The sequence below is a fragment of the Poeciliopsis prolifica genome, unplaced genomic scaffold (genome assembly GCF_027474105.1).
Source record: "Poeciliopsis prolifica strain line A6 unplaced genomic scaffold, Auburn_PproV2 SCAFFOLD036, whole genome shotgun sequence".
Lineage (NCBI taxonomy): Eukaryota > Metazoa > Chordata > Actinopteri > Cyprinodontiformes > Poeciliidae > Poeciliopsis > Poeciliopsis prolifica.
Genome location: NW_026562411.1, coordinates 4,377,640 through 4,403,958, shown reverse-complemented (window position 1 = coordinate 4,403,958; position 26,319 = coordinate 4,377,640). Strand labels below are relative to the sequence as shown.

At 33.8% G+C, this 26,319-nt stretch overlaps 2 protein-coding genes across 2 annotated transcripts; one reads left to right on the top strand and one right to left on the bottom strand.

The window, feature by feature from the left end:
- Nucleotides 1-8,464: 8,464 nt before the first annotated feature.
- On the top strand, nt 8,465-18,031 carry LOC129374469 (calponin homology domain-containing protein DDB_G0272472-like). The gene is made up of 20 exons (XM_055052916.1): nt 8,465-9,276; nt 9,880-9,921; nt 11,017-11,070; nt 11,145-11,180; nt 11,282-11,329; nt 12,402-12,437; nt 12,521-12,568; nt 13,340-13,375; nt 13,903-13,947; nt 14,200-14,244; nt 14,345-14,380; nt 14,468-14,515; nt 15,011-15,058; nt 15,602-15,649; nt 16,156-16,191; nt 16,460-16,507; nt 16,639-16,816; nt 16,900-16,998; nt 17,067-17,144; nt 17,227-18,031. The coding sequence occupies exons 6-20, from the start codon at nt 12,418-12,420 to the stop codon at nt 17,419-17,421; spliced, it is 1,008 nt and encodes a 335-aa protein (XP_054908891.1). The 5' UTR covers nt 8,465-9,276; nt 9,880-9,921; nt 11,017-11,070; nt 11,145-11,180; nt 11,282-11,329; nt 12,402-12,417; the 3' UTR covers nt 17,422-18,031.
- Nucleotides 18,032-19,181: 1,150 nt separating this feature from the next.
- On the bottom strand, nt 19,182-21,538 carry LOC129374481 (heat shock 70 kDa protein 12A-like). The gene is made up of 4 exons (XM_055052929.1): nt 21,199-21,538; nt 20,787-21,011; nt 20,508-20,679; nt 19,182-20,417 (listed from the first exon to the last, which is right to left on the bottom strand). Exons 1-4 carry the CDS (start codon nt 21,478-21,480, stop codon nt 19,399-19,401), a joined length of 1,698 nt encoding a protein of 565 aa, XP_054908904.1. The 5' UTR covers nt 21,481-21,538; the 3' UTR covers nt 19,182-19,398.
- Between the last annotated feature and the right edge of the window lie 4,781 nt (nt 21,539-26,319).

Below are 26,319 nucleotides of genomic sequence, written 5' to 3'. Positions count from 1 at the left end.
CGACAAAGAAACGGAAACTGAAACAATCAAAGAAAGGTAATGTGACCTCGGTTACCACCTTAGTTATGTGTGAAGAACCTTAAATCCTCTGGTGTTGTCTTTTTACCAGATCACACATAAGTTTGTAAAGAAAATGATCAGAGGCACTGATGCAAATTAACCACAGTTATTTAATCACAATAATGCTAGGCATAAATAGTCAATTCATTTTATTGTACAATATCAACCACTTTAAAATCCTAAATCTATGCTGGCCCTGGAAACCTTACCGCTGATGTCCAGTTACTTTGATTAAATAAAATCAGACTGCTTGGGGGAGAAATAATAATTTAAAAAAACAAATGTAACTGAATACACCTAGGTGTTCCAACAAAAACACACTCGCACAACAAAAGAAAAACTCCTGGTGAATAACACAAAACAAGAAACTCCCCTTCCACTAGTCTCCTCAATCTAGATAAAACAGCTTGGAACCAGGGACAGCACAGGTTATCTACAAGCAAGCCTGGAGGGCTGAACAATAAAAACTCCCAAAGAATAAAAAGTTTAATCCATAAATAACCAAAACAAACTAAAACTGAAACAGTAGCAGGCCAACCTGCACACAACAGAGAATAAAATTAAACAGATATTTTAAATAACCACATAATAATGAACTGCCTTTACCTTCGCTAAAAGCTAGCAGAACTCTGTATATCCTTTCCAAGAGGAGGTTTCCTGCAGAGAAATCAGCCTGGACTCTCACCCTCTCAGCGATCTACCCGCTTTTAAATGTAAATACCGATTGCTTGCCTCCGTAATGAATCAGCTGCGCTAAAACACAGCGTCTTCCTTATATGGGCAACCGGAAGAGTGCATAATGGACATAATGCCCCGGCTACAGTAATTTACATTTATTGATGAGAAACACAAACTTTCACTATTTAAAAAGTCTGTAAATTCTGGCACATTAAAGAGCCACCTATACAACAATCTGTAGAAATCTCATTTCAGAAATGGTTCAGGCATTGTCTCTAAATCCATTTAATAATGAACACATTCCTACGTTGTCATCCCCTGACAAATGATACTAAAATAAATGGAAGCCATCTGCATCCACTGATATATGGAAACAATACTATATGGTTTAGATCTTTAGTTTATTTATCTTTAAATAGTTTTACTGTTTGCCACTTTGCATACTAATTTAAATTAAATGAATTTTTAATATTACTCCAGCATAATGACTTTCTACTTGATTTTCTTTTTTATGGCCACTGCTCTCCAGCAGCCTCCATGATGACAGCTGGTGTCTCATGCAATTATTTAAACAAAGCCGTCTTAACCACAGTAATACCTGTAATTAAGTCCATATTTAATCTTTGTAGATCTTGTGCAACATGCTCACTTACTGCGATTACTTTTTTCTACTTTTTTTTGTTTTTTTGTTCTATTTTGTAAATCTTTGCCCTTAAAGCAACAGGCTATAACTCATATATATATATATATATATATATATATATATATATATATATATATATATATATATATATATATATATATATATATATATATATATATATATATATATATATATATATATATATATATATATATACATATATATATATATATATATATATAATATAGATATATAGATAGATAGATAGATAGATAGATAGATAGATAGATAGATAGATAGATAGATAGATAGATAGATAGATAGATAGATAGATAGATAGATAGATAGATAGATAGATAGATAGATAGATAGATAGATAGATAGATAGATAGAAAAACACTGGTGAAATCTGTAAACACAATAAATAGCAAAATTGAGCTGGCTTCTCAGGATTTGCCTACCAATGGCTGGAAAAAGCTGGACTCAAGGACAGCACAGAGGCCCTCATCCTGGCCACCCAGGAACAGGCCCTAAACACCAGAGCAATAGAGGCCCAGATCTACCACACCAGACAAGACCCAAGGTGTAGGTTGTGCAAGGAGGCCCCTGAGACAGTCCAGCACATCACAGCAGGGTGCAAGATACTGGCAGAGAAAGCGTACATGGAGCGACATAACCAAGGGGCCGGCATAGTGTACAGAAACATCTGTGCAGAATATGGACTGGAAACCCCGAGATCAAAGTGGGAAACACCCCCAAAGGTGGTGGAGAACGCCAGAGCTAAGATCCTGTGGGACTTCCAGATCCAGACAGACAAAATGGTAATGGCGAACCAACCAGACATTGTCGTAGTGGATAAACATCAGAGGAAAGCCATTGTGGTTGATGTAGCAATACCAAGTGATTGCAACATCAGGAAAAAGGAGCACGAGGAACTGGAGAAATACCAGGGCCTCAGGGAGGAACTGGAGAGGGCCTGGAAGGTGAAGACCACAGTGGTGCCTGTGGTCATCGGGGCCCTCGGGCAGTAACCCCCAAACTGGAGCAGTGGCTACAACAGATCCCAGGAACAACATCAGACATCTCAGTCCAGAAATGTGCAGTCCTTGGCACAGCCAACATACTGCGCAGAACCCTCAAGCTCCCAGGCCTCTGGTAGAGGACCCGAGCTCAGAGGATAAGAACCACCCGCGGTGGGTGAGAAGGGATTAAAAAATTATATATATATGGTGTTTCCATCTGCCGAACAGAGCAGTAATATTTTGTATTTTATTCTAAAAGTATTGCAGTTAATTTGTGGTATTTACTGATTTCTAACTGTCTTGTCAAAAACACTTGATTGTTTCTAGATTAGATTTATTTTATTTCATGTTTTATGTTGGATCAGTTTTTTTTTTCAAAAGAGCACAAGATGTAAACAATTGTAACATTTTAACAACATTGCTTAATTTATGATAAAATTACTTCATGTCCATTAGTTTCTCCTAGAGTGGTTATTTCTTCATCAAAACTTATATTATTTGCTTTTCCACAGAAAAAATCCCAATAATAAGGAGTCTCTGAGAAAACTTAAAAACAGGTAATACTCATGAAGGGATGTTTTTGAAAGATGATTGTATTTCAAAAACATCTCATTATTTCAATGAAAATAACTTAAAACTGTAAAACATAATTATTATCTTGCAAACCGGTGCTTCCTGGTAAAATATAGCTTATGAAAACTGTCTTTATTGGAGAAAATATGGACAGTTTAATTCGCTTTATTAGTCCTTCAAATTATTTATTCTAATTGACAAAATTTCCAACTTAATTCCTCATTTTTGAATAAGTTGCAAAAAAACAATAATTGCATATAATTTTCTTTTCAATGTGTTCTTAAAGGCTTCAACAGATTGAGGAAAATCAACATGAGCAAAATCGCCAGTTAAGGTACTGATTTATGGAAAGTGTTATACACTTTCTAAGTTATTCATTTATCCAACACTGTGAATATTCAGTAAACTCAATGGGAATCAACCAAGTGGTCACTGTATTATCTGAGTGAGGTCAGTAAACATTCAATCCATAACTCTGTTATTAAACAGTTTTATCTGTTTTTCACAGATCTGCTTTGGGCCGAGAAGAACAAAATCTATCATTAGTTAAAGAAAGGTACTGCAGATTTACTCCTCTGATATAATAAAATATAAGATTTTGTGTTTGAACTTTGAATTTTCTCATATCAAGAAGCATAAGAATTAGTTGTTTTTCCACTGAACTAACATTTTGTAATTTTGTCAAAAGTTTCAAACAGATTACAAATCTTCAGAAACAAAAACATGATTCAATAAGGTAAATATATTTTTTTTTTCTTAGTTGAGTATGACACATTTTGAAGTGCAATAAATTCAGTAGAAGATTTTTTGACAACCTGAGAATGTTTGTCAATAATGTATATTTTACTTCAAAGATCTAATCTGCATGAAGAAGAAGAGCGTCTAAGATCAAGGTATGAATTAAAGAATAGATAGAAAATATTTTGATAAAAATTTAAAGCATGTTTTGCTGATTAAAGAAAATTGCCAGTGGATTCAGCGAACCTATTAGAAAAAGCAACTTAAACAATACTTTCCACAGAACAACTAGGCTTAATGATGAATATTTAATCTTATATCATAAACTAATGTTTACACATTTATGTTCAATGTGACGAGTCAAAATAAAGTTGGATGAGTAACAAAATATTATTCTCTAAGTTGAGCTACATGCTATTTTTACCACATCTTCAAATAAACTTTTGAGATGGAACTGGAAAATTAACCAGTTTTCAAAACAAATCTTCTAAAATTCATAATGTGTCATAATGCACAATAGTAGTTACACAAGTTTAAAGTGATTAGATTTGTAGCCACGTGGAGACATCCTATTCATATAATCTGTTACTACGACAACAAGATATGAAATCCATGGATTTTAAACCTTAAATTTAAAAATTAATTTCCTCAGAAATAGCAGGCCTGAAATATTTGAAGTGGTACATCTGTACTGGATTCCATATTTACTTTTCTTAGCATAATATTACATTTAGAAAATAACCCTTCTTTAAACAAGAAGGTTTTTAGATTGCTCCAATTGTTTCTGTCATTATTTTAATGTTTTATTCTGTATTTCAGCAACATGAACAGCTCATCACGTTTCCAGACAGTGATGAGGCCACTGAGATGGGTGTTCAGCTGTTTCAATAATGACTTGAATTGGACTGGAAACCAGAACCCCAGGTAATATATGCTGGCACATGGTGCATCTAAAAATTATTCATTTGTTTTTGTTTTTTTATTTTTATTTTTGTTGTTTCTTTTTTTTTTCAGTTAATGGCTGCTATAAATACAGTAGACATGATTTATTGTTCTCTTTTTTATACATGTTTCAGAACATCAAACCAATTCAAATATTAGTCCAAAGCAACACAAGTAAACCCAAAATGCACTTTAAAATTAAGGTGCTGATTATTATTAAAGGAGAAAAACATCCAAACTTACATGGCTCCATGTGAAAAAGCATTTCTCCTCCAGAAGTAGGAGCCATAGTGTCAGGCTTTAAATTGTTTTCTTTCCTTTCAGTGTTACTCAGTGTGTTTTAAAGAAAATTGCTCCTTAAATGGAGCATTTAAGCATTTGAATTGAATTGAAACAATTTTTTTCTGACAAACTACACATTTATTTGACCAAACTGACATTTTTGTTGTTTTTCAAGCAATAAAATTGAATCTGACCATGAAGACCAGCATCATGCGATAAGGTAAACTTCAGTCTGATTTAAAGGAAATATAAAGGCTGAAAAAAGTCACTTAACTCAATTAATGTAAAGTTCCAAGCTGGTAAATTTGTCAAGATTAATCCAGAAGATCCTCCGACTATTGTGTTTGGGTTAAATCCTTTTATTAAAAGTGTATATTTTGTTTATTTGTATTTTTATAACTGTCTCACTAATTTTACAGATCTGCTTTGGAACAGGAAAAAAAAAGCTAGACTCACTCCAAAAAAGGTAATGTTCTATTCATAGACGCTAAAATATGTTAGAGATGTTGGTTTAGATTAACAGCAAACCAGATTTGGGGCATAGAAAAGAAAAGTGAAAAAATACAGAAACAATCAAGAAAATTATGTTCAACCCTGAGCATCCTCTTCATGACATTGTCTTGGAAAAACAGAGGATCTTCAGTCAGAAGCTTCTTCAAATTCACTGTAATACAGACTGTTAGAAAAGATCTTTCCTGCCAACAGTCATTAGCTTCTACAATAACGCTTTGAAGAACCTGAATCAATGAGTTTTAACAACATTTGGGATAAATAAAGTATTTTTGAATTGAATTGAATTCAAGAATAGAGAAAACTGAGGCAGAGAATATAAACAAGTCAGTTCTAAAGGTTTGGAGTCATTTACTGTTTTTTTGTCACGGTTTTATTGATCGGTCTAATAAGAAATAAATCACGTTAAACTAGTTTTCTCCTCACAGTCACAGTTGTTAAAATTGCTGTGACAGATGAGGATGATGGAAGGTTGAGGAAGATTTTCTACTGCAGAAAATTGTGATATTATGCAGCTCAAAAATTATTTTAGGTTCAAGTTCAGTTTATTTGTGAAGCTCATTCAAAAACCATAAAGTTCTCCAAACTGCCACAATAATATCTGTATACAGGCTGAAAATGTTTTAAATATTTCTATATTTTCCCCAGCAAACCTCTAATTTTTCTTTTTCAAAAATAACTAATTTGATTTTATTCAAAAGTATTGAACAGATTGAAGAAATCCAGAGACAAGAAGATCACCAATTTACGTAAGTATCTGGACTGATGTTGACTCTGAATTTAGAAAATTTTTACCTTTTGGAAAAACAATTGTTCATCACTAATTTTGTGTTGTAAATTTACCAGATTTAATTTGTTTTCTCTGAATGCAGTTGTTTGATTAGTTTATAGCATTTTTATGATTTTTCACTCCACAGATCTGCTCTTCAACCAGATGAGAAGGAATCTCAGTTACAAAGGTACTGATGGTGCGATGAGCATAATAATAAAATTACTACTTACTTTTAATGCTGTCAGTAAGTGATCAGAGCTTTTAGAAACCGTTTTACCTTAAAATGCTAAATCCTGTAATTGCTCATCCACATTAGTGATTTCCCTTGTCTTCAGTTTCTCAATATTTTGTTAGGTCACAGTCTTATTTGAAGTTGTAATGTCTTTCCTAATATCTTATGCACAAATACTTCATTATGAAAATATGGGGAATAAAAGATTTTGAGTGTTTATTTTTTTTGCTAATTTCTTAAAAATGAAAACAAGATTTATGCAAGTGATCACGATCTTTGCTTCATTGTTGATCCACCTTTGGCAGCAATTACAGCCTCAAGACTTTTTAATATAATGGCACCATCTTATCTCACCAACCTTTAGTCAGTTTAGCCCACTGATCTTCTCCAGGTTCATCAGGTTGGCTGGTGGACATGTGCAGCCACTTTCACATTTCTATGGAGAAACTTTCAGATCTTGGCCATGTGCTTTGGGTCGATGTTCTGAAGAACCATTGGGGGGACAGCAATCTGGCATCATGCAGCAGGTTTTCCCTACTAGTCTCCCAGATCTTGCTGCTGGGAAACACCCCCACAGAATGATGCTGCCACCACCATGCTTCACTGCATGGGCTTTAGATTTTCCTCCAAACATGATGCCTGACATTCACACCAAAGAGTTCAACCTTTGTCTCGTCAGATCAGACAGTCCCTCAGGTGTCTTTGGTAAACTCCAGCTGGGCTGCCAATGTGTCTTTTATAAGGGATTAGCTTGTGTCTGGTCACTCTACCACAGTGATCAGGTTGGTGGATTAATGCAGAAATAGTTTGTCCTTCTGGATGGTTTTCACATCTTCTCAGAGCTCTGACAGAGTAACCATCAGATTCTGTCATCTCCCTCACTAAGGAATTATTATTATATTCTTCCCCAGTCGCTCAGTTTGGACGGCTTTAGAATGAGTCCTGCTCTTCTTTACTCTTTAGGAAGACACTTTAAAATAATATGAGTTACAGTTGTAATCATGTCAACCTTTAAGAATTTGTTGGCAACAATTTTTTTTTTTTTTACAAAAAAGATATGAAAACAGCAGACATGCTTTACCTTCAGAAAAGGTACTGTCAACCAATGTGCAAATATGTCTGTTCAATTTTCATTGAAGAAAGAACAATAAAGCAAATATGTATGCATTTTTATATATTTATTTTTTAATTCATTTATTATTTATTTTTTGTCAAAACTAATATTCTGTGATAATTTTTAAGAATCCAAATATTGGAAGATTTTCAAACAGGTCTTAACATAAGGTAAATATCTTCTAGCATTTACTAAGAATGTATTATAGATTTTAAATCCAATACAATTCAGTGTGAGCCTGTTGTTATGTTGTGCATGTTAATTTGCAGATCTTCAGAAAAAGAAGAAAAAATGAAACTTCTGCTAAAAAGGTAATTAATTTTAAATCGCATACAATAAAAAAGGTTTAGTATGTGAACATAAAAAATTCTCCCATTCAACTGGTCAGTTCCAGTTCATCTTGTAGACCTCGACCAGAACTGTGAGGTGACACATCACTTATTTATCTGGTCAGGAATAATAATTTTTCTTCTGTACCTTTAGTCTCTGTGCATCTGTTGTCACTAGAAGAGGACAGCAGTGACATAAATGTAAATACAAAAAGTCCCCATTAATGCACATAATGCATATTTTACTCTGCATGCATTTAGTACAATCTAGTTTTTCTGTCAGATTCAAAAGTCTGAATTTCAAAGCTTCTTATGTCTGTCATCAGGAAAGTCTTTAGTTTGGGCTGCTGGATTAAAAACTCTCTGGAAGTTCCCTTTCTTCATAATAGTTTGATTTATATGTTCACTTCTCAGCAGAATGTCTTGGTTCACCATCATGTGATCTTCTATGTATCAACTAGCATCATAATAAACAAGTGATCTTGTGTGATTCATACGAACTAACATCTGTATAAATTACTTTCTGAAGGCTTGACCGATTAAAACTTCTTCTCCAGGTCAGGTAAGAGTTCTCTGATTTTTCATTTTTTTGATTAACTTTTACCTCTTTCCCATAAAACAACTGGATCATTTTTTTTCCACAACAGAGCTAGGATGGGTGTTTTCAAGAATTGTATTTAATGGTTTAGTGATAAATAATGGTATTAAAAACAAAAATTATGAAAAACTGTGTAGGTTTATGCATCTCTGTGTGAATGAAATTTGGTTTCATGTGATAAAACCTAAAACATTTCCTTCAGTAGGGTTATGGATTGAGCACAATACTATAAAATTTTAATCATGTTTTGGCTTATCTTTATAATTATGCTCAGAAAGATTCATAAAGTGTTTAGAAATTTGGAACATATAAAGTTGACAAAAATTACTAACTTTGACTCTTGATGCAGTTTTCATTTAATTAACTCAATCATGAAATTAGAAAATCATCTTCAGATGTAATTTTTGCTGAGTAAATCTGCCCTGGCAGATGGAGGCAACCAGTTTCTCTATAAGTAAATAAAGAAAATGAAACAGAGGTAGGAGGTGATGAAACACATTGTGACAAAATGCTTCCTAATAGGTTTATTTTCTTTATTAATGATTATCAGATTCTGTACCTGCTCAATGTGGGCATTATGATGGGAAATCATATCAATTCTGGGATACATTATGACTGAATCAAAGGAATGTTGCATATAAAGTAAAAAAGCAATAATTAATAAATATTTGCATTTGAACAACAGGTGGTGCTAACCTAATTATTGTAATATTGTTTGTGGATGTTTTGATTAAGCTTCCAGCATGTTGATGAAGTTCAGCAGCAGCCACATTCTGAGAGAAGGTAAATATCTGACTTTAATTTGAGAATAACAAACCACAGTTGTGTTCTGCAGTTTAGAGACTTTGAACAGATTCTGAAAAACCAACATCAACCAGCCAAATGGGAAAATTAAAATTGCAGGCAGGAAAAATTGAAACTCAGTGGAGATCTGAATTACAGACTCTCATTGTCTGTAATTTGTATTCCTAATTGAATTAGAATATTTTAGTACTTAAGCTTCAGTTTAAGTACTAAATCAATAATTTTCCCCATGTTGATCTATACACAATACCTTAGTTATAATATTACCCATATATCACTCATATATGAGTAATATATTTGTTTAAATATATTAATCATTTCATGTTGGCCATTACAGCTTTGATTAAAAAGTAATTGGAATGGAAATGCAAAACCAATAAATTGTTTACCAGAATCAACAGATGTATATACATACATACATTCTGGTTTCCATGTTCTCAAATCAGTGCAAAGTAAATATTCAGTAGAAAATGCAGCAGGATTATTTTTGGAGATTCATCCCAAGTTTAGTGTTTGTTTCTCAACAAGTCTTAGAAAACTTCTGAATGAGTCGTTTTTCATGCTGGATGTTTTACTCCACAGAGCATCTGCAGAAGTAAAGGAAACAGACTCACTCCTGCAAAGGTATGTAGAATTAACTAATTTATTAATATAAAATGAGAATATAACGTTGAGCTCAAAAAAGGTAATGCATTTTTTTCAATGCTGCAAATCTTTCATTGTTTTTGAATAATTCATGTAACATGCTTAAAACCATATTATTTTTCTACACTTTGCTTCATACAGAACATCTGACCTTTCACCTCTTGAGAAACTATTGATTCCTAGAGGCGTGAACTCTGTTGAGATTCCAACTTTTGTCCAGTCGTTATATTTGTTGATGAGGTTCTGCACATTGCATGCACTGTAAAAAAACACATCCCTCTTTTGTGAAGCGAGAAGTGCTGAGCTAAACAAGATGGCTGCTGTTAGATCAATATTTTGTGATAGTAAAGAATAGTTTTTCACTCCACTGTGCATAATTACTCAATACCAAGTGGGGAACTCTGAACATAATCTTCAGTAGCCAGTAGTAACAAACTATTGCTTCAATTTGCTAAAACTTTGCAAAAGGTACAACAAAGCTCACCACTGGATATACAGGATTATTTCATTAGGATTAAGATTATGTTATTGAAACAATTACAAACCAACTAGTTTAATTCTAGTTTAATTTGCTTATCAATATTTATGTCCTTCTAGTGAAAGATTGAAGGTGAAATACAAATACTGCAGTAGGAAGAAAATATCCATTTAATATTGCATATCAATTGTTCCTGCTGTGATTTAATATGTTCATCATCTATAAAATCATTTTATTCAAACTGATCCAACTACATAACAGATTACAGCAGTTATTTTTTTATCTTTCCAAAGTTGAACTCCCTCCTGAATTTTCAGATCAGGATCACCTGCAATGAAAAATAAAAACTTATTTTCAGGTAAAAGTGACCTGGAACATTAACATCACTCACTTCCTGACTTAAACGCACAAACAGTGTTTTTTACTATTTAATTTCACTCCTCTGACCAGCAGGAGTTTGACTCCTGCATCAATTTGTTTCTTCTATTCTTATTTTGTAAAACTGTTCAGGTTGTTTCTTTCTGTTTCCCTGGCAACATTTTGTTTAGCTGATACGTTTTCCATTATATTAATGAGACGCTCATTGTACTCCACAGATCTTCTTGTAAGGCAAAGGAGAAGGAGAGAGAAACTGAAGATTTCAAACGAATGTAAATGGTTTGAAACATGAAATCAGATTTTCTTTCTTTCAATTACTGTAAAGATAAATTTGTCTTTTAAACAGACTAAAGGAGAAGAATGAAGAACTTAAAGCAATAAGGTAATTGTTTTAACAACATTCATTCATTCATTCATTCATTCATTCATTCATTCATTCATTCACGGTGAGCTGGTGTTCATTCTGTGTTTTTCACTCCACAGATCTAAACTTGAAGGGCAGCAAAGTAAAAATGAAGACTTGCAGAGAAGGTACTTCATGTTCCCAGATGTTATCAATGAATTAACAATTTCTAAACTCTGTCAGCACGTCCAGTTTGACTCAATGATTTGGATACAAAATTTTTACTACATGGTGATAAAAAATAAGTTCAAGGAAGTGAATTTCCATCTATTTTTATGATAGAAGAAGCTGAGATTTTTTAGGGCAAAGTTATGGAATAAAAATCATCACACAGGATTCAAACCTCTTTGCTCCAATCAGACCAACCAGGAGATTTATTCAACACATCTGAATACAAATTAAAAACTCCAGAAAATCTCTGACTTCTTAATGGTTACAAAACCTTTGATATGATTTTATAACTATTGTTTTGGATTTCATTGTTGTGACCAATCAAATACCATCATTAGAAATGTTCTTTCCTTTAACTAGTGCAGGTCTCTTGTCTCGTTTCATCCTGGAGCTCTAGGAGTTTTTCCTGATTTTGTCCACCACTGGGAAATTTCAAAACCAAAAACATGACAGCTTAAAACTCTTTTTAGAGTTATTTCTCTTTCCAAGCTTGAACTCCCTCTTTACGTTTCTTATCAGAATGACCTGCTATGAAAAATAAAACATCCTTTTCAGGTAAAAGTGACCTGGAACATCATCATCACTCACTTCATGATTCAAACTTCACCATCAACAAAAGTATTTCCCTTCAGTATTGACACAAAGCAAAATATAAACAATGTGTGAGCGTTATTTTATCCCTCCTCTGGTCAGCTAGTTTGATTCCTGCATCATTAATTTATTCATGTCTGTTCATCCTATAGATTGTTTCTTTCTCTGGTAACAAAGCTGCTGTCTCAAAGTGAAGACAGCAAAAACTAACTGGAGCTCTTCTCCTTCACATCCTTACAGATTAGTATTTATTAAAAGTTACCATTGCAGTAAAATAAATAATATATCAAAAAACAGAGTGGTCAGATATTTTGTAGTGGATTTCATAATCTGACTTTTCAAATGTGCTAAATTTTTTATTCTCCCTGTTTTCTTATGATGGCTGTAAAACCTGACAGGAAACATGAAGATAATCATGACTCTGTTGTTTTTACACAGATTAAATTATGAAGAAATGCAACATCAAAACACAAGGTAAATATCTTTTCATTTTAATTTCTCTTTCTTTATCTTGTCTCTCTTGAGCTGGTTTTTAATCTGTTTGTTTGACTTCTTAGATCAGCTCTAAAAGAAAAGGATGTGAAAATTCAAGACTTGCAAGAAAGGTATTAAAATGTTTTAATGTGAAACATTGTACTTTTTTTATTTGGACAATATCATAAGTTTAGTGACTTAAAAAACAAACAATAATCAAACAAAAGTTCAGATTACATAATTTACACATTAAGCAGTACATAGTAAGCCCAACAGAATAAACCTTCATAGAGGCAAATAAGGTGATGAACAAAGACATCTGACATGACTTACACAACTGACGTTTCACACATTCACACCACAAGGGATGCTCTTTACTTCCTGTTCACCGAATCTTGATTTCAGCTCTAATCAAAAGATATTCACTTTACAGTCTTAACTGTGAAAACACAATAACTCAGTTTCTTATCTGATTTGCTAAGTTGCTAATTATTTATGGGGATTTATTTTTTAAACTAGAATTATTAGTTTAAAAAAGAGATTTGTGTGAACAAACATTCATGAAATCATTTATTTGTTAAAAGGTTTGAAGATATGAAAAATAACGAACAGAAGCAACATCACTGGATTTAAATATTTGACTTACATTAAATTCAGTAGAAAAAACACTTAAAAAAACACTTAAAAAGTTCATTGATTTATCTAACTGAGGCCAAGATTTGTTTAGCCAGTATGTTTGGATTAATTTAGTAAGTTGCTCTACAGATCATCTCATAAGAAAAATGAAGATCTCAAACGAATGTATGTCACAGTAAATTATTTAAAACATGGAATTTGTTTTTTTGTCAATGACTGTGAGCTGATGTGAGACATCAAGATAAATATGTGTTGGTTTTAAACAGAATAAAGGAGAAGGATGAACAACTTGAACTGATAAGGTAAATATTTTTCAACATTCATTCATTCACTGTGAGCTGGTTTTCATTCTGGGTGTTTCAACATATCTGTGCTTAAAGAAAAGAAAAACTAACTGAGGCCTTGAAGCAAAAGTACTTCAAGACATTAACAATAAATAAACAGTTGCTAAACTCTGGGAGTCTGATAGGTAATTAAAAAGTTAAATCCAAAACTTTTCAAATTTTCAAATTTTCAAAGGAAGCTTCTCTATCATTGCCAAAATAGTTTTAATAACTATTGATAACCCATTGATTTTATTGCAATGGCAGAATCACTAATCATATTTCTTTTCTACTTGCAACATCTTATTTATTATATTTTTTGTAAAGATGTGGTATTTACTAAATGCCACATCCAATGAATCTATTGTTTTTTCATTAGTAAATGGCATTACTGATGAAAAAACAGATTCACACTTTAATTAACTCTAAATTTTGACAGAACAACCAGCCAGAGTAAAAAATGTTTTGGTTTGTTAAAACTGAAAAAAACGTATAATTTTTGTCAGGATCCAAGAGAAGGAAGCTGCTCAACAAAAGCAACATCTATTGAAGTAAGTATTTGCTTTTTTAAATGTTAAAACAATGTATTTTATAGTTACCATCAACTATAAATGAAGGCCAAACGGCTCAGATATCAGATAGCAGCCAAACAATGTGGATGTTCAATAGTAAATTTAACATCCACATGATTAATTCAGCAGAAATAATCAAATAGATTGATTATCTCATCAGACTGCAGCCAATGTTTGTTCAGTTGATGGTTTTGCATTGATTCAGGGTGAACTGTTCATGTTGCTCCACAGATTTCTGAAAGACAAAGAAAAGGAAACTGAAGCTCTTAAACGAATGTATGTTACATTCAGTGGTTTAAAATATGAAATTTTATTATTTTTAATGACTGAGTTTATGAAACGCCTTAAGATAAATAACTCTGTTGCTTTTAAACAGAATAAATGAGAAGGATGAACAGCTTCAATTGATGAAGTAAATACATTAATTCATTCATGAATTCATTCATTAATTCATTCATCCACTGTGTGCTGGTTTCATTCTTTGTATTTTACTTCACAGATCTGCATTGAAAGAAAAGCAAATGGAGACTGAAGCTTTGCTGCAAAGGTAGTTTTTTGAAACTTTGTTACTATGAGATCTTCCTAACACCAGTAGGAAAGTCTTATTTACCATCAATGTGATGGTAAATAAATGACCATCACATGGAGTTGATGATCATTTATTTACATCTCGCTCTTCTACTGTCTAAAAGAAGTAACAATGAAAAAACAATGTATGTATGGAGTTGTCACATGTCAGGTGGTTGATTAAGTTATCTAGTGGTCATTGAAACTAATCAATAACATAATCAAATCAAACATAATCAGGTTATTTGAGTTACTTGTTGTTTCAACATGGTCTATGTGGCTGGGAATCCCTGAAGAGTCCAGAGGTCGAATAACTTGGTGTTTCCATATATTGTAGTAGTAGTATATCAATAATATGCAATGTAAATTATCTGTAAAATATTCTACAAGATTAATCCAGAAGATCCAGTGTCTTGCTCAACTTGTAATTTTTTAAAGAGTGCAAACTTTTTCTCCTGTCTTTGTTCACCGACAGATCTGCTCTGATAAAAAAGGAAGATGAACATGAGAAACTAAATCAAAGGTAGAGTTAAAAAAAAAAATCAGAAACTTTTTAAAATATGTCTGTAATTTTTTTATTCAGCTCAATTTGTTTACCTCAGTCGAGCTACAAATTGTGTTGATTCACAGCAATAAATCACATTTACAGTGACTCGTTACACAGCCTTGTTATACACCAGTATTAATAATTGAAGAAGCTATGATGGTCGAACTAAATATGATGAAACCTGCTGGTCAAAAAGTCATAAAACTACTGATTGAGGCTTTATAAGTGTGGTGATTAACTGAAAGTGGATGTCATTATTGAATGCAGAACTGAAGCCTGCAAAAAAGCATTCTGGTGTTATTGAAGCTTTCAAACGAATGTTACATCCATTGATTTAAAACAGAAAATATTCTTTTCATTTTCAATGACTGTGAGCTGATGAAACACCTTAAGATAAATAACTCTTTGCTTTTAAACAGCATAAATGAGAAGGACGAACAGCTTCAATTGATAAAGTAAATTCATTCATTAATTCATTCATCCACTGTGAGCTGGTTTTCATTGTATTTTACTTTACAGATCTGCATCTAAAGAAAAGCAAAAGGAAACTGAAACTTTGCTGCAAAGGTAATTTGCTTTTCCAGATTTTCACATGAAATGAAATCTTTCTAAATATTATTGTGAAACTTTCAGCTGATTCAAACAGCTAACTATAAAACATTATCTTTAATATTTTTAAAATATGTAGCATTAAATGAAGACTTCTGTACCAATTAAACAATTCACATTTATTCCAATGTGACAGTAAAGAAATGCATTAGTATTTCACAATGGAAGCAAACATGATGTAATCACACAGAAAAAGTAGAAAAATGACAGATAGGATTAAAGTGGAAAGGAAATCATGTTGCCACAACAACGTGCTAACATTAATTGATTCTGTTGAGCTTTACTCAACGAGTCATTGTTATTAATGTTGAGTAAATAATGAACATGTCTTTAAAATTGTCTGGCAAAGAATTTTAAAACTAGACATTTTAAGAACTTACTATTTTTCCTTTCTTCCTGTTTTCTTAGAATATTGTGTGAACTTATTGAATCCATTCTGATAAACATGTTCACTGATTTTACAGAGTAAAAGAGATGGAAGCACAACTTCAACAATCAAGGTAACAATGCACAATGGAGTTGTCACATGTCAGGTGGTTGATTAAGTTATCTATTGATCATTGAAACTAAAAAACCACTAGAAACACAGCAGTAGTTAAAAAACACCTGGACATCTTTTCTTGTTTTCATTTCTAGTCCAAATAACATCAACAGTTAAAAACATTTGTATATAATTCTGTCAGAAAGTTTCTATGTATTTGATTTGGTTCTTGAAACAATAAATGAAAGACTTGGAATGTTTTAAAAGTGGATTTTTATATTGCACAGATCTGCTCTACAAGAAAAAGATGAACAACTGAAATCTTTCAAAGACAGGTACTGGATGGGTTTTATTTTGTTTTTCACAGTGGGACTGTCAGTTAAAATGTTTTTTTCACCAATACTGCAAAGAATAAAATGTAGAATTAAAATAGTTTTCTGTAAATGAATATGTGTGGTTTTTACAGAGTGGCAGGAGAAGTTGCTGTGTCAATCAAAACAGGAAAAACAATGAGCCTCAACAATCCTGTTAATAAGAACAGACTGAAGGAAATGTATGAAGAACTGAGGAGTGACTGGCCAAAAATAAAAAAAAACTTAAAGTCAAACAAGAAACATCCAGATTCTGTGAAAGAACTGATTCAGGTAGTTATGTTGACACAAAATTCAACTTTACTGTTTCTCCCATTATTGTTCCTGTTTGTCTCCATTTTCTCCTATAATGCCAGAAAGAGTTTCGGGATGCAAAGATTGACATGAGAAACAGAAGAAAGATGATAGATAAAGTGTTTGAAAAAGGGAAGAATGATGGAGGAATGCCACAAAAGGTAATATGTTCTTTAAAGTCATGTCTTGTGGTCCAGTTGTGTGTCTGAACTCAGGTTTGTTCCTTCAGGTTGATCAGTACCAACAGCTAACAGTTCAGAACCTGCAGATGACTCTCTACAGCCAGAAAAAAGATGCTGGTTCACAGGTGGGTTTGACTTATCCAAAATACTTACCATACATAAAATTAACACAGCAAACTAACACTTTTATTTATTTACTGTCAACAGAAACCCTTTCTTGAAAATGAAGCAGCAAATCCTCAGGATGTGTTGAAGTATTTGGGTTCTGAATGTTACTGGCTTGGTTGCCTGATGGCGTTGAACAACCCGCCTCTTCAGCCTGACTGGGAGAATCATCCTCCATCGATGGATAGATGGGACGTTTTCCCCCAAAATATCACAACTGCTTCTGACAATGAGTGAAATTAAATGAATCAAGAAACAATATCGCTTTCTACATCTTTGAATCTGTGAAAAAATGAAAGTATGACAGCTTTAATAGATCGTAAAGCTGCAGCTTTTTAATTTAGTTGAAAATAGATGTTTGTGATTATTGTTTTTAAAAGCTTAATAAAACCTAATAAGTTTGCTTAGTTGCAATTTTTTATTTTCAAACCTTTTTTAAACATCATAAATTTAAAACAGTTTGGCTATTATATTTATTTTATGTATTCATCTGAGTTTCCTGTGAACCTGAACATGTTTTTCTCTGTTACTCTTGGTTTGCCTCCATTGTGCAGCATCTTGTACTGCAGTTTGACTTTAATTTAATTGAATGACTGTTTTATATAAATCTGTGCTACTGCTGAATTATAAACAGGCCAGTAGTTAAGAGGTTTATTTTTAAGGGTATTCTGAAAACATCTAGTTAGCTTCTATTAATCTGGTTTATTGTCTATAGAACGGTGTAAATTCTAGAAATTAAACATGATTAGATACTTTCTATGTTTGCAAAATGTTGAATTCTGAAAAACAAAGGCAAAACAAAAGTTTGATTTGACTTTTGATGAAAATAAAAACTTATTTCAATGGGTTTCAATTTTGCTATTTATTGTGTTTACAGATTTCACCAGTGTTTTTCTATCTATCTATCTATCTATCTATCTATCTATCTATCTATCTATCTATCTATCTATCTATCTATCTATCTATCTATCTATCTATCTATCTATCTATCTATCTATCTATCTATCTATCTATCTATCTATCTATCTATCTATCTATCTATCTATCTATCTATAACCAGCAGTAACTAGATTTCAAATAAAGAGCAAATAATTTAAAGAAAATGTATTACAGTTCTTTCTCATGTTTCTATGATTTTATGTGATTATATTGTATTATTTAGTTCCCTCAGAATGGTTGCTGTTGGGTAAACTGTGATATTATTAATCAAATATTTGTCATTCTCATTCATCTTTATAATGCATCTTTTCTTATATGCTTTTATTAATTTCATCTTAGAATTAAGAATGTTACTGCATTGTTGAATTAGTCTGATTCCTTTCTCAGAAGGCCTCACTGAAGGAAAGCAGTGACAACAGGTTTCTGCAGGTTTATCTCTCAGCAGGAAGCAAGGCCTCTTTGACCAGCTGGATTGCTATAAAACTATGACAGTGAAGATGTACAACTTGCTCTGTTTAACCCTGTGTCTGGAACGAGACTATCAAGTGCAAGATACCTTGTGTCTTAGTTAGTGATTGTCATTGGCGCTGTAGCTGTGTGATGAATTGTTTTCCCCTCCCTTTAGAGTTACAGTATTCTTTGTGATTAGGGATCCTGAAAACAATAAAAAGAGAGGAGCAGGCAAATGTGGTTTCAGACGGTAGGAGATTATAACTGAAAGCACGTCTCTGTCTGTTCTCCTCGTGAGTAGAAAGAATCTAACTCTCGTCTTTCATGTGTTTGTTTAATCTGTGTTTAATAGGTGATAAACCTGACATATTTTTGGTCCCTCGAGTCAGAGGTCAATACACCGGAAGGATTCCGGCAGTTATGGCGGACCCCAATAAAGACCGTGCGCATGCCAACAGAACCTGTTAAAGGGCTGGGCTCGGCCTGCTTGCTGGGATCTGAAGGTTGATGACACTCCAAGGAAAGACAACAAGATATATAAAGAACATATATAAATATAATATTTAAACACATCAACATTGAGGTTTGGATGTAGAGACACGATTAGTTTATTTCAAGACTTGCAGACATACAGAGATCAAAAGTCAGTATCACAGATGATTTTTACATTTATTTGTTTTAAAGTATAATTAATGTTACAATTCCTTGTTTCTCTATTACACTGTTTTACAGTTTGTTCCCTGTTTGGACAAACAGCAGTGAATTACCATAAAAGCCACCAGATGTTCTTGTGACTTCATGAGGAGGTCAAAGCCTTTCACCGCCTCATAAGTCGAGTTTGATAGATTTAGTTGAACCTGAATCGATGTCTGTGGCCGTTGCTTTCATTTCTGTGAAGCCAAAGTTGATATTCAGTTTGGCTTCACGGTTCATGCCACGTTCAGTGTTTGGTGAGTCAAGAACAAACCCACCAATTTTCTCCACTCCCTCCTCATCCACGTACTTTGGACTTTTATGTTCTGTGCGATAAAAATAATAGCTCATGGTTGTTTGTGTGGAGCTTGTTGGATACAAGCTAAAGCTTTTGATTTGGTTCCAGCCAACATCCTCATCAATTTTTACCAGGTTCATGAAAATATCGTTGCACCACTCACCATCTTGGTTTGAGTATTTCTTGTCTGCTCTGTGTTTTGACGCATCAAACCTTTCGCCTACAGCAAGCCCATAAGTGAAGGCACTTTTTCTGGATGTTATAACTGCTGGGTTTCTCCCAAACATCACAGCTCCTTTCAGGATTGCTTCCTGTGGCCTAAATGGACACAGAACTTCACATTCACCAATGTACTCTTCAGTAATGTGTCTCCATAGAATCTGGCTGTCAGCGTAACCGCCGACTAACAGAATGTACCCAATTCTGTAACCTCTTCTTAAAATATTGTCTAGACTCTTTACGATCCCCTGCAGACTCTCGTCAAAGAACGATCTTAGCTTCTCTCTGGAGATTCTGATCGATCCTTCATCCCAGGAAGCTCCTTGAACTCCTTCAAGGAACTCTTCAATATCCTTTTCAGCTGGAACCAATCTTCCCAAGTTAAGTGAGCAGGTGATTTCTACATCTCTATCCCCCTTTTTGAAAAGTGTGAAGTCATACATTATTTTCTGAACTTCTCCAGGGTAGTTTTGTTCATATTTGTCCCAGACTCCATCACAGAATATTTCTCTCAGGAACTGTTTAAATTTTCTGTCCACATTTTGTCCTCCCAGGTCGTTTCCAGAGGCCTTGTGCAGCTCCTTTAGGGCTCCTCCTTCCAGGACTTCATGAACAGTGATGTCAATGGTTCCACCTGCATTAAAACGGAGAAAGTTTACAATTTTAATGTAAATTCTGTATTTATACGAACATTCAGTCATAAAAACAGAGGTAAGAGCATAACCTCCACAATCAACGACAATGTACTGAGTTCCTGGAGACTGGTCCAGGGTGTTTCTGCTGATGTTCTGTTTGATGAAACCTTCAGCTGGAAGCTTTTTACACCAGACTGAAGCAGCTTCTGGTTCCAGTGCAATGACCAGTTTATCTTCATTTCCCTCTGACACAATGCCTGCCTGCAATCAATAACATGACCGTCTCTTTTAGAATAAGCAAAGCCAAAATATTCAGATGAACATAACCAAATTTTGATTCTGTGTTGAGTGAAATACTTTAATGTTACCTGCATTGCAGCTTCTCTCATGAACTGTTTAGCTGAAGGATCCCAGATGGCAGGAACCGTCAGGACCCAGGTGAAGTCAGAGGCAATGAACTTTTTACCTTTTGCATTGGAGTTGATGGTTTCCAAAGCATCATACTTCAGGAATCTCAGAGCTTCTGCAAAAACCTTCAGTGCCTTCATTGACTTCCCATTGGCTGCTTTGATCATCAGATCTCTGTTGATTTCCTACAGCATTGTGATTATAATGAGTGTTTGTGTTTCAAACTCAACGCTTGTCAAGGTTATAAAAATAAAATGTAAATCAACCACAAATTCTGCCTATAGTCATATATTCAGGAAATAAATGACAATATTCCCTGAATAATTTTACTTGAACTTATTTACCTCTAATGATTAGTTGAATTTTACTCACATTGCCATAGAGCGCCATCTTGAAGCAGTCAAAGAACAACATGTCTCTCGCTTCTTGGCCCTTTTTTGAAAGGTAATCTTCCTTTGCTACGTAACCAAAGCTCACAAACTCTTGTTGTTTATCAAAAAGGATGCAGCTCGGAGTCTTCGGGGTTTCCAGGCCAACTTCTTCACCCCAGACCTTCAAATAAGGATCAATTTTTTCGCCTCTGGAGGTTATACTGAAGGCATACCCGCTGTATGTAGTCCCAAAGTCTATAGCTATGATGAAAGAGTCTCCCATTGTAGAAACGGCTTCAACTGGTTGTGTTGAGGGTCCAACTAAAACACTGAGAGGCAGATCCAGAGTAGAGTATGTGGTATCTAAATGGGAAGAGCTGAAGATAGAAACTCCGCCCACCCTAAACCGCCCAGCAGTGAGACACTTATTTTAAAGCGAATGTGACTCCTGCACAACGCATTCACTTCAGGAAAAACAGGACAGTGAGAAGACTGAAAGGCAACGACAGGTAAAGTAATTAATGAACAATCTGATCTAAAGATTTAGATTTTGAAGCTGCAGTGGAAGGTGATAATATTTTACTAAGCTTTAATATTCCTATAAATCAGGGGTGGGCAACTTGAGGTCTGGTCTTCTGCAACTTTTAGATGTATCTCTACTTCAACACACCTGAGTCAAATAATGAGGTTATTAGCAGGACTCTGGAGAATTGGCTTCACTTAGGAAGTGATTCAGCTATTTGGTTCAGCTGTGTTGGACCAGGGAGACATCTAAGAGTTGGCCTGGAATTGCCCACCCCTGCTGTCGAGTGAATCTGTGCTGAATTCAACATCCTCAATAGAAAAACAATTACAGGTTTGGAAATGGGTTTGAATTATTTTTGTCAGTTAGAGTATTATTGTATTCCTCTTAGTTTTAATGAAAATGTTGAACCGTATTTTCAACAAGAGAAGTTTTTATGCAGAGTAACATGTGAAATTGCAACCATGGTTGATAATTGAGTAAATTTTAGTTGAAAATCTGTTTAAATCCAGAAATTTAAACAAAATGTTTTGGTTGGACTATTATTTGGGACTGAATGTGATTTATTCATTTCCATGAGGAATTTCAAAGTAAACTTAAAGTAAATAAATGTTTGCTCAGTTTGTGTAAAGCTTGGTTATATGTAAATAAAACTGAACTCTTTTTAATGATCCATCTTTCTGTTCATAGATCTGATTATGGCGAAACAGAACAATGAACTCCTCCAGAGGTATTTAACTCACAAAATCTTTTTATTTTGCAATACATGATATTACAGATATCAATTTATAGTGAAAAGGAGATTGTGCATAATATTTCTTTCCATTATAAAACAGACATTTTACAGATTTAATCATCAAATGTTTACGTTTTGAATCTGAGATTTTATAAATCAGGATCGTTGAGGTTCAACAGAATAAAAGATTCCCTTTTTATAATTAATTTTATGACATTCAGTTATCTTAGACTAACATTTCTGTTTGTTTTAAAGAATTAGGACCCTTGAAGACGTTGAACAAAAGGAATATGACGATATGGGGTAAACTGAAACTAACCTTTATGTCAGCGTTTTGGAAAATCTATCAAGATCATTCTCACTTTCTGACACTTTTTCATTTTTATTTCTCCACAGAACTGCTTTCAAAAATGTGCAAGAAAATGTAAAATTCCTCCACCAATGGTAATGTACATAGATACAGTTTTTATGCTAAAATATTGTACCCATATCAACATCTTAGCATTTATTTTTAATAAATGACTTTTCTGTCACTCTTCAAATGTTTTCTTCCATTAATTCTGCTGCTTTTGCATCATCAATAACTAAAAACGCAGCTTCTGATCCTGTGTTACTTCAATTGTCAAGTAAAAACTCAGTTGAAGAGCTTGAGACTGACTTGTTGTAAAACTAAAAAATCTCACTCACTAGTTTTTAAGGATTACAGATCATTTGTCCCATAGTGAACCAGTGAAAGTTGAAAAGGCTGATTTAAAAAAAACCTTGAGATTCTGGATATGATTGTGCAGAGAAGGATGTTTCATAAACTGAACTACATAATGAAGAACCTGATAACCTCTAACCAAGAGAGCAGAAAAACAGCAGAGGCTTTTTCACACATACTGCTACAGCAGTACAAGTAATGATACTGTATATAAACTTTTTTTTTCTTTCAATCTCATGTAGCAGTTTTGTCTCAACATTTGTGTAAATATAAGCCTGTCATCTCAAACACATCTCACATTTAATGAGTAGATCGTCTAATTATAATGATAGTTTTTGTTTTTGTTAGGATTGATCAGGTGAAAGACTTTCAACAGCACCACCAGATTGAGATAAGGTAAATAAAGATCTGTTTTTACTTTTAAAAACCATTCATCATCCAACGCTTATCCCTTGTGGGTTAGTGAGGAGAGCTGGTGCCTGTCTCCAGAGGTCAACAGGTGAGAGACGGGGTACAGGCTGGGCAGGTTGGCAGGGCAAAACAGGGACAGACTGGACACTAAGGAGAATCAAGAGAAACTAATCAACATGTTTTTGTCTGTGGGAGGAAGACGGAGTACCCAGAAAGAATCCACTCATCCACAGGGAGAACATGCAAATTCCATTTTGATAAACAATTTAAAGGCGTTCCTCTTATGCATCCAGGATGTTGTAACTGATGTATTCTTTAAATTATTCCCCCAGATTTGTTTGTTTACGTAAAATATACAGAATATCACATTAAAGATGATAAACTGCTATTTTTGCTCATTATGAACTTCATTTTCAATATAAGAGGAGTGTGTCCAATACTGGCATTTACTGTATTTCCGCATGTTTATGTTGAACAGACGGTTCAGAGTGAATTTAAATGGATTTACTCCTTGAGATCCATTGAATAATCTTTCTGAGCACAATTTTTGTTCAGTCTGCTCATCTTGAATTAATTCAGTTTTCTTTTTGCATGTTTCTATTCCACAGGTCTGATCTGCAACAGGCAGAAGAAAAGTTAACATCAATATGGCAAAGGTACATCATACATCTTTGTTTTTTTTCTGTAGCCATTTATGCTAAGGTTGTAAGTGAATATGGCAGCTAGTCTTTGATCTATAAAGAAAAATCATTTTATGAAAAAAGAAAATGCATGAGGAAAATGGGTAAATAAACCAAGTATGTTAAAAAAATGCTTAATTTATTTCTTTAAAGAATTATATTAAAATCTATTTTATATATAATACATACTCTAACTGTCATGTTTATATGTTGCAGTATCAATGTTTGCCAGCAGATCTAAACCTTTAATGACCTGAAATAATTAATTGAAGCTCAAACCTAAATTCAACCAGTCTAAGTCCTCATGTTTACTTCACCAGTAATGCAGTTCTAATGATTGATCTGATTTGTCAATACTAACATTAATCTGTTAAATTAGAATCCAACATATCGCTGGTTTTCATCAAACTCAACATGAAAAGACACGGTAAGAATTCATCTACTTCCAGTTCTGAGATCACATTGACCAGATGCTTCATTAGTTGTAACCTGCTTGTACTGGTTTGGATCCCATGATGCCTTTAAGCTGCACTAATCAATTCAGTGATGGAGTTGGTATGGGGAGAAAAAAAAACATTCAGAGACTTGATAGCATCTCACAGTTGCTGCAGATTTGTTGGTTGTCCAACATGATGAACTTTCTATTTATTCCACAACGTCCCCAAGCTGCCATATTGGATTGAGATTTAGTGGTTGTGGTATTCATTGGAGTTCATTGAACACATTATCATGGAGAACCCAAAGTTCATTTAGAAAATATCCCATATGCTAAAACACCACCAGCAGTAGCAATGTTACTACAATTGGATCAATCACTTTAAATTTATGCCCAATCTGACCCCGAATGCCTTCGCTGAAATCAAGGTTTTTCCAGTCTGTTGGTGTCAATCAGTTCAGTTTCCTATTCTTAACTTCAGGTATTTCCCTGCTGGAGCTCTTCTGCTTTAAGGTTTTATATGTTGTGTTAAGGAATGATATTCTGCATATCTTCTTTGTAACAAGTGGTGACCTGAATGTCTATCTTTACATCATCTTCAAGAACATGATGTAAAGATGGACATTCAGGTCTACCTTTGTTCCTTTCACAAGAACAAAGTATTTTACATAAAAGTAAAAAGTTTCCAAACAGTATTATATTATATTTAACTGTTTCAAATGTTTACTTGATGTAAACTTCTTGGATTAAGATTGATTCAATTCAGTAACAGTTTTTTATGTATTTTACTTTACAGTTCTGATCTCCAGCAAGAGAGGGAAAGCCTGAAATCTCTGTGGAAAAGGTACTTTGCATGTAATATTATTATACCTGTAAATAATAATAGTAGATTGAGAAGACTTTGAAGTTTGTGCAACAAAAAACCTAATTTAAGCAGTTGCAGCGATGTGGAAAATATTTAGGCAGCATGTGTAGATAATGAAATCTACCAATATATGTCTTTATTTGAATTTTAATTATTCAGAACTTTAAACATAAATACTAGACTCTTTAAATGTCCGTCCATCGTTTAACTAGTGGGGTTGGGAGGTGCTGGCGCCCAACTCCAGCAAACACTCTGGGTGAGAGGCGGGGTCAATATGGAGAGGTCGCCAGTCTGACACAGGGCAACACAGAGACAGACAGAACAAACAACCATGAACACACACACACACACACACACACAGAGAATTTAGAGAGAACAATTAACACACCACTGTGCAACCCTCTGTAAATATCATTTTCATATTTATTGTCCAGTCCAGAACATTCCAGTTTAAAGCAACAAATATCAAACCAGTTTCATTGTAACCTCATTAAGAAATAATTATCTTGCAATGTCAATTTATAAATTATTGACAAGTCAAAGAATCCTTCACATCAAATCTTCATTTTCTATCAGTTCATCCTTCCAGAACACGGCCGAGGCCACAGAGGAAAGAAACACTTCAGAATCAACAGGAAGAAACCAGCAGCAGAACCAGAACCAGTCGAAGACATCATCCATGTTCTCGTTCCCCCAGATCTTCAATCGACAGAAAAAAGACCCAAACACTGAAACACAGGAACAGAAGTAATTTCTTTAAGTGAAATA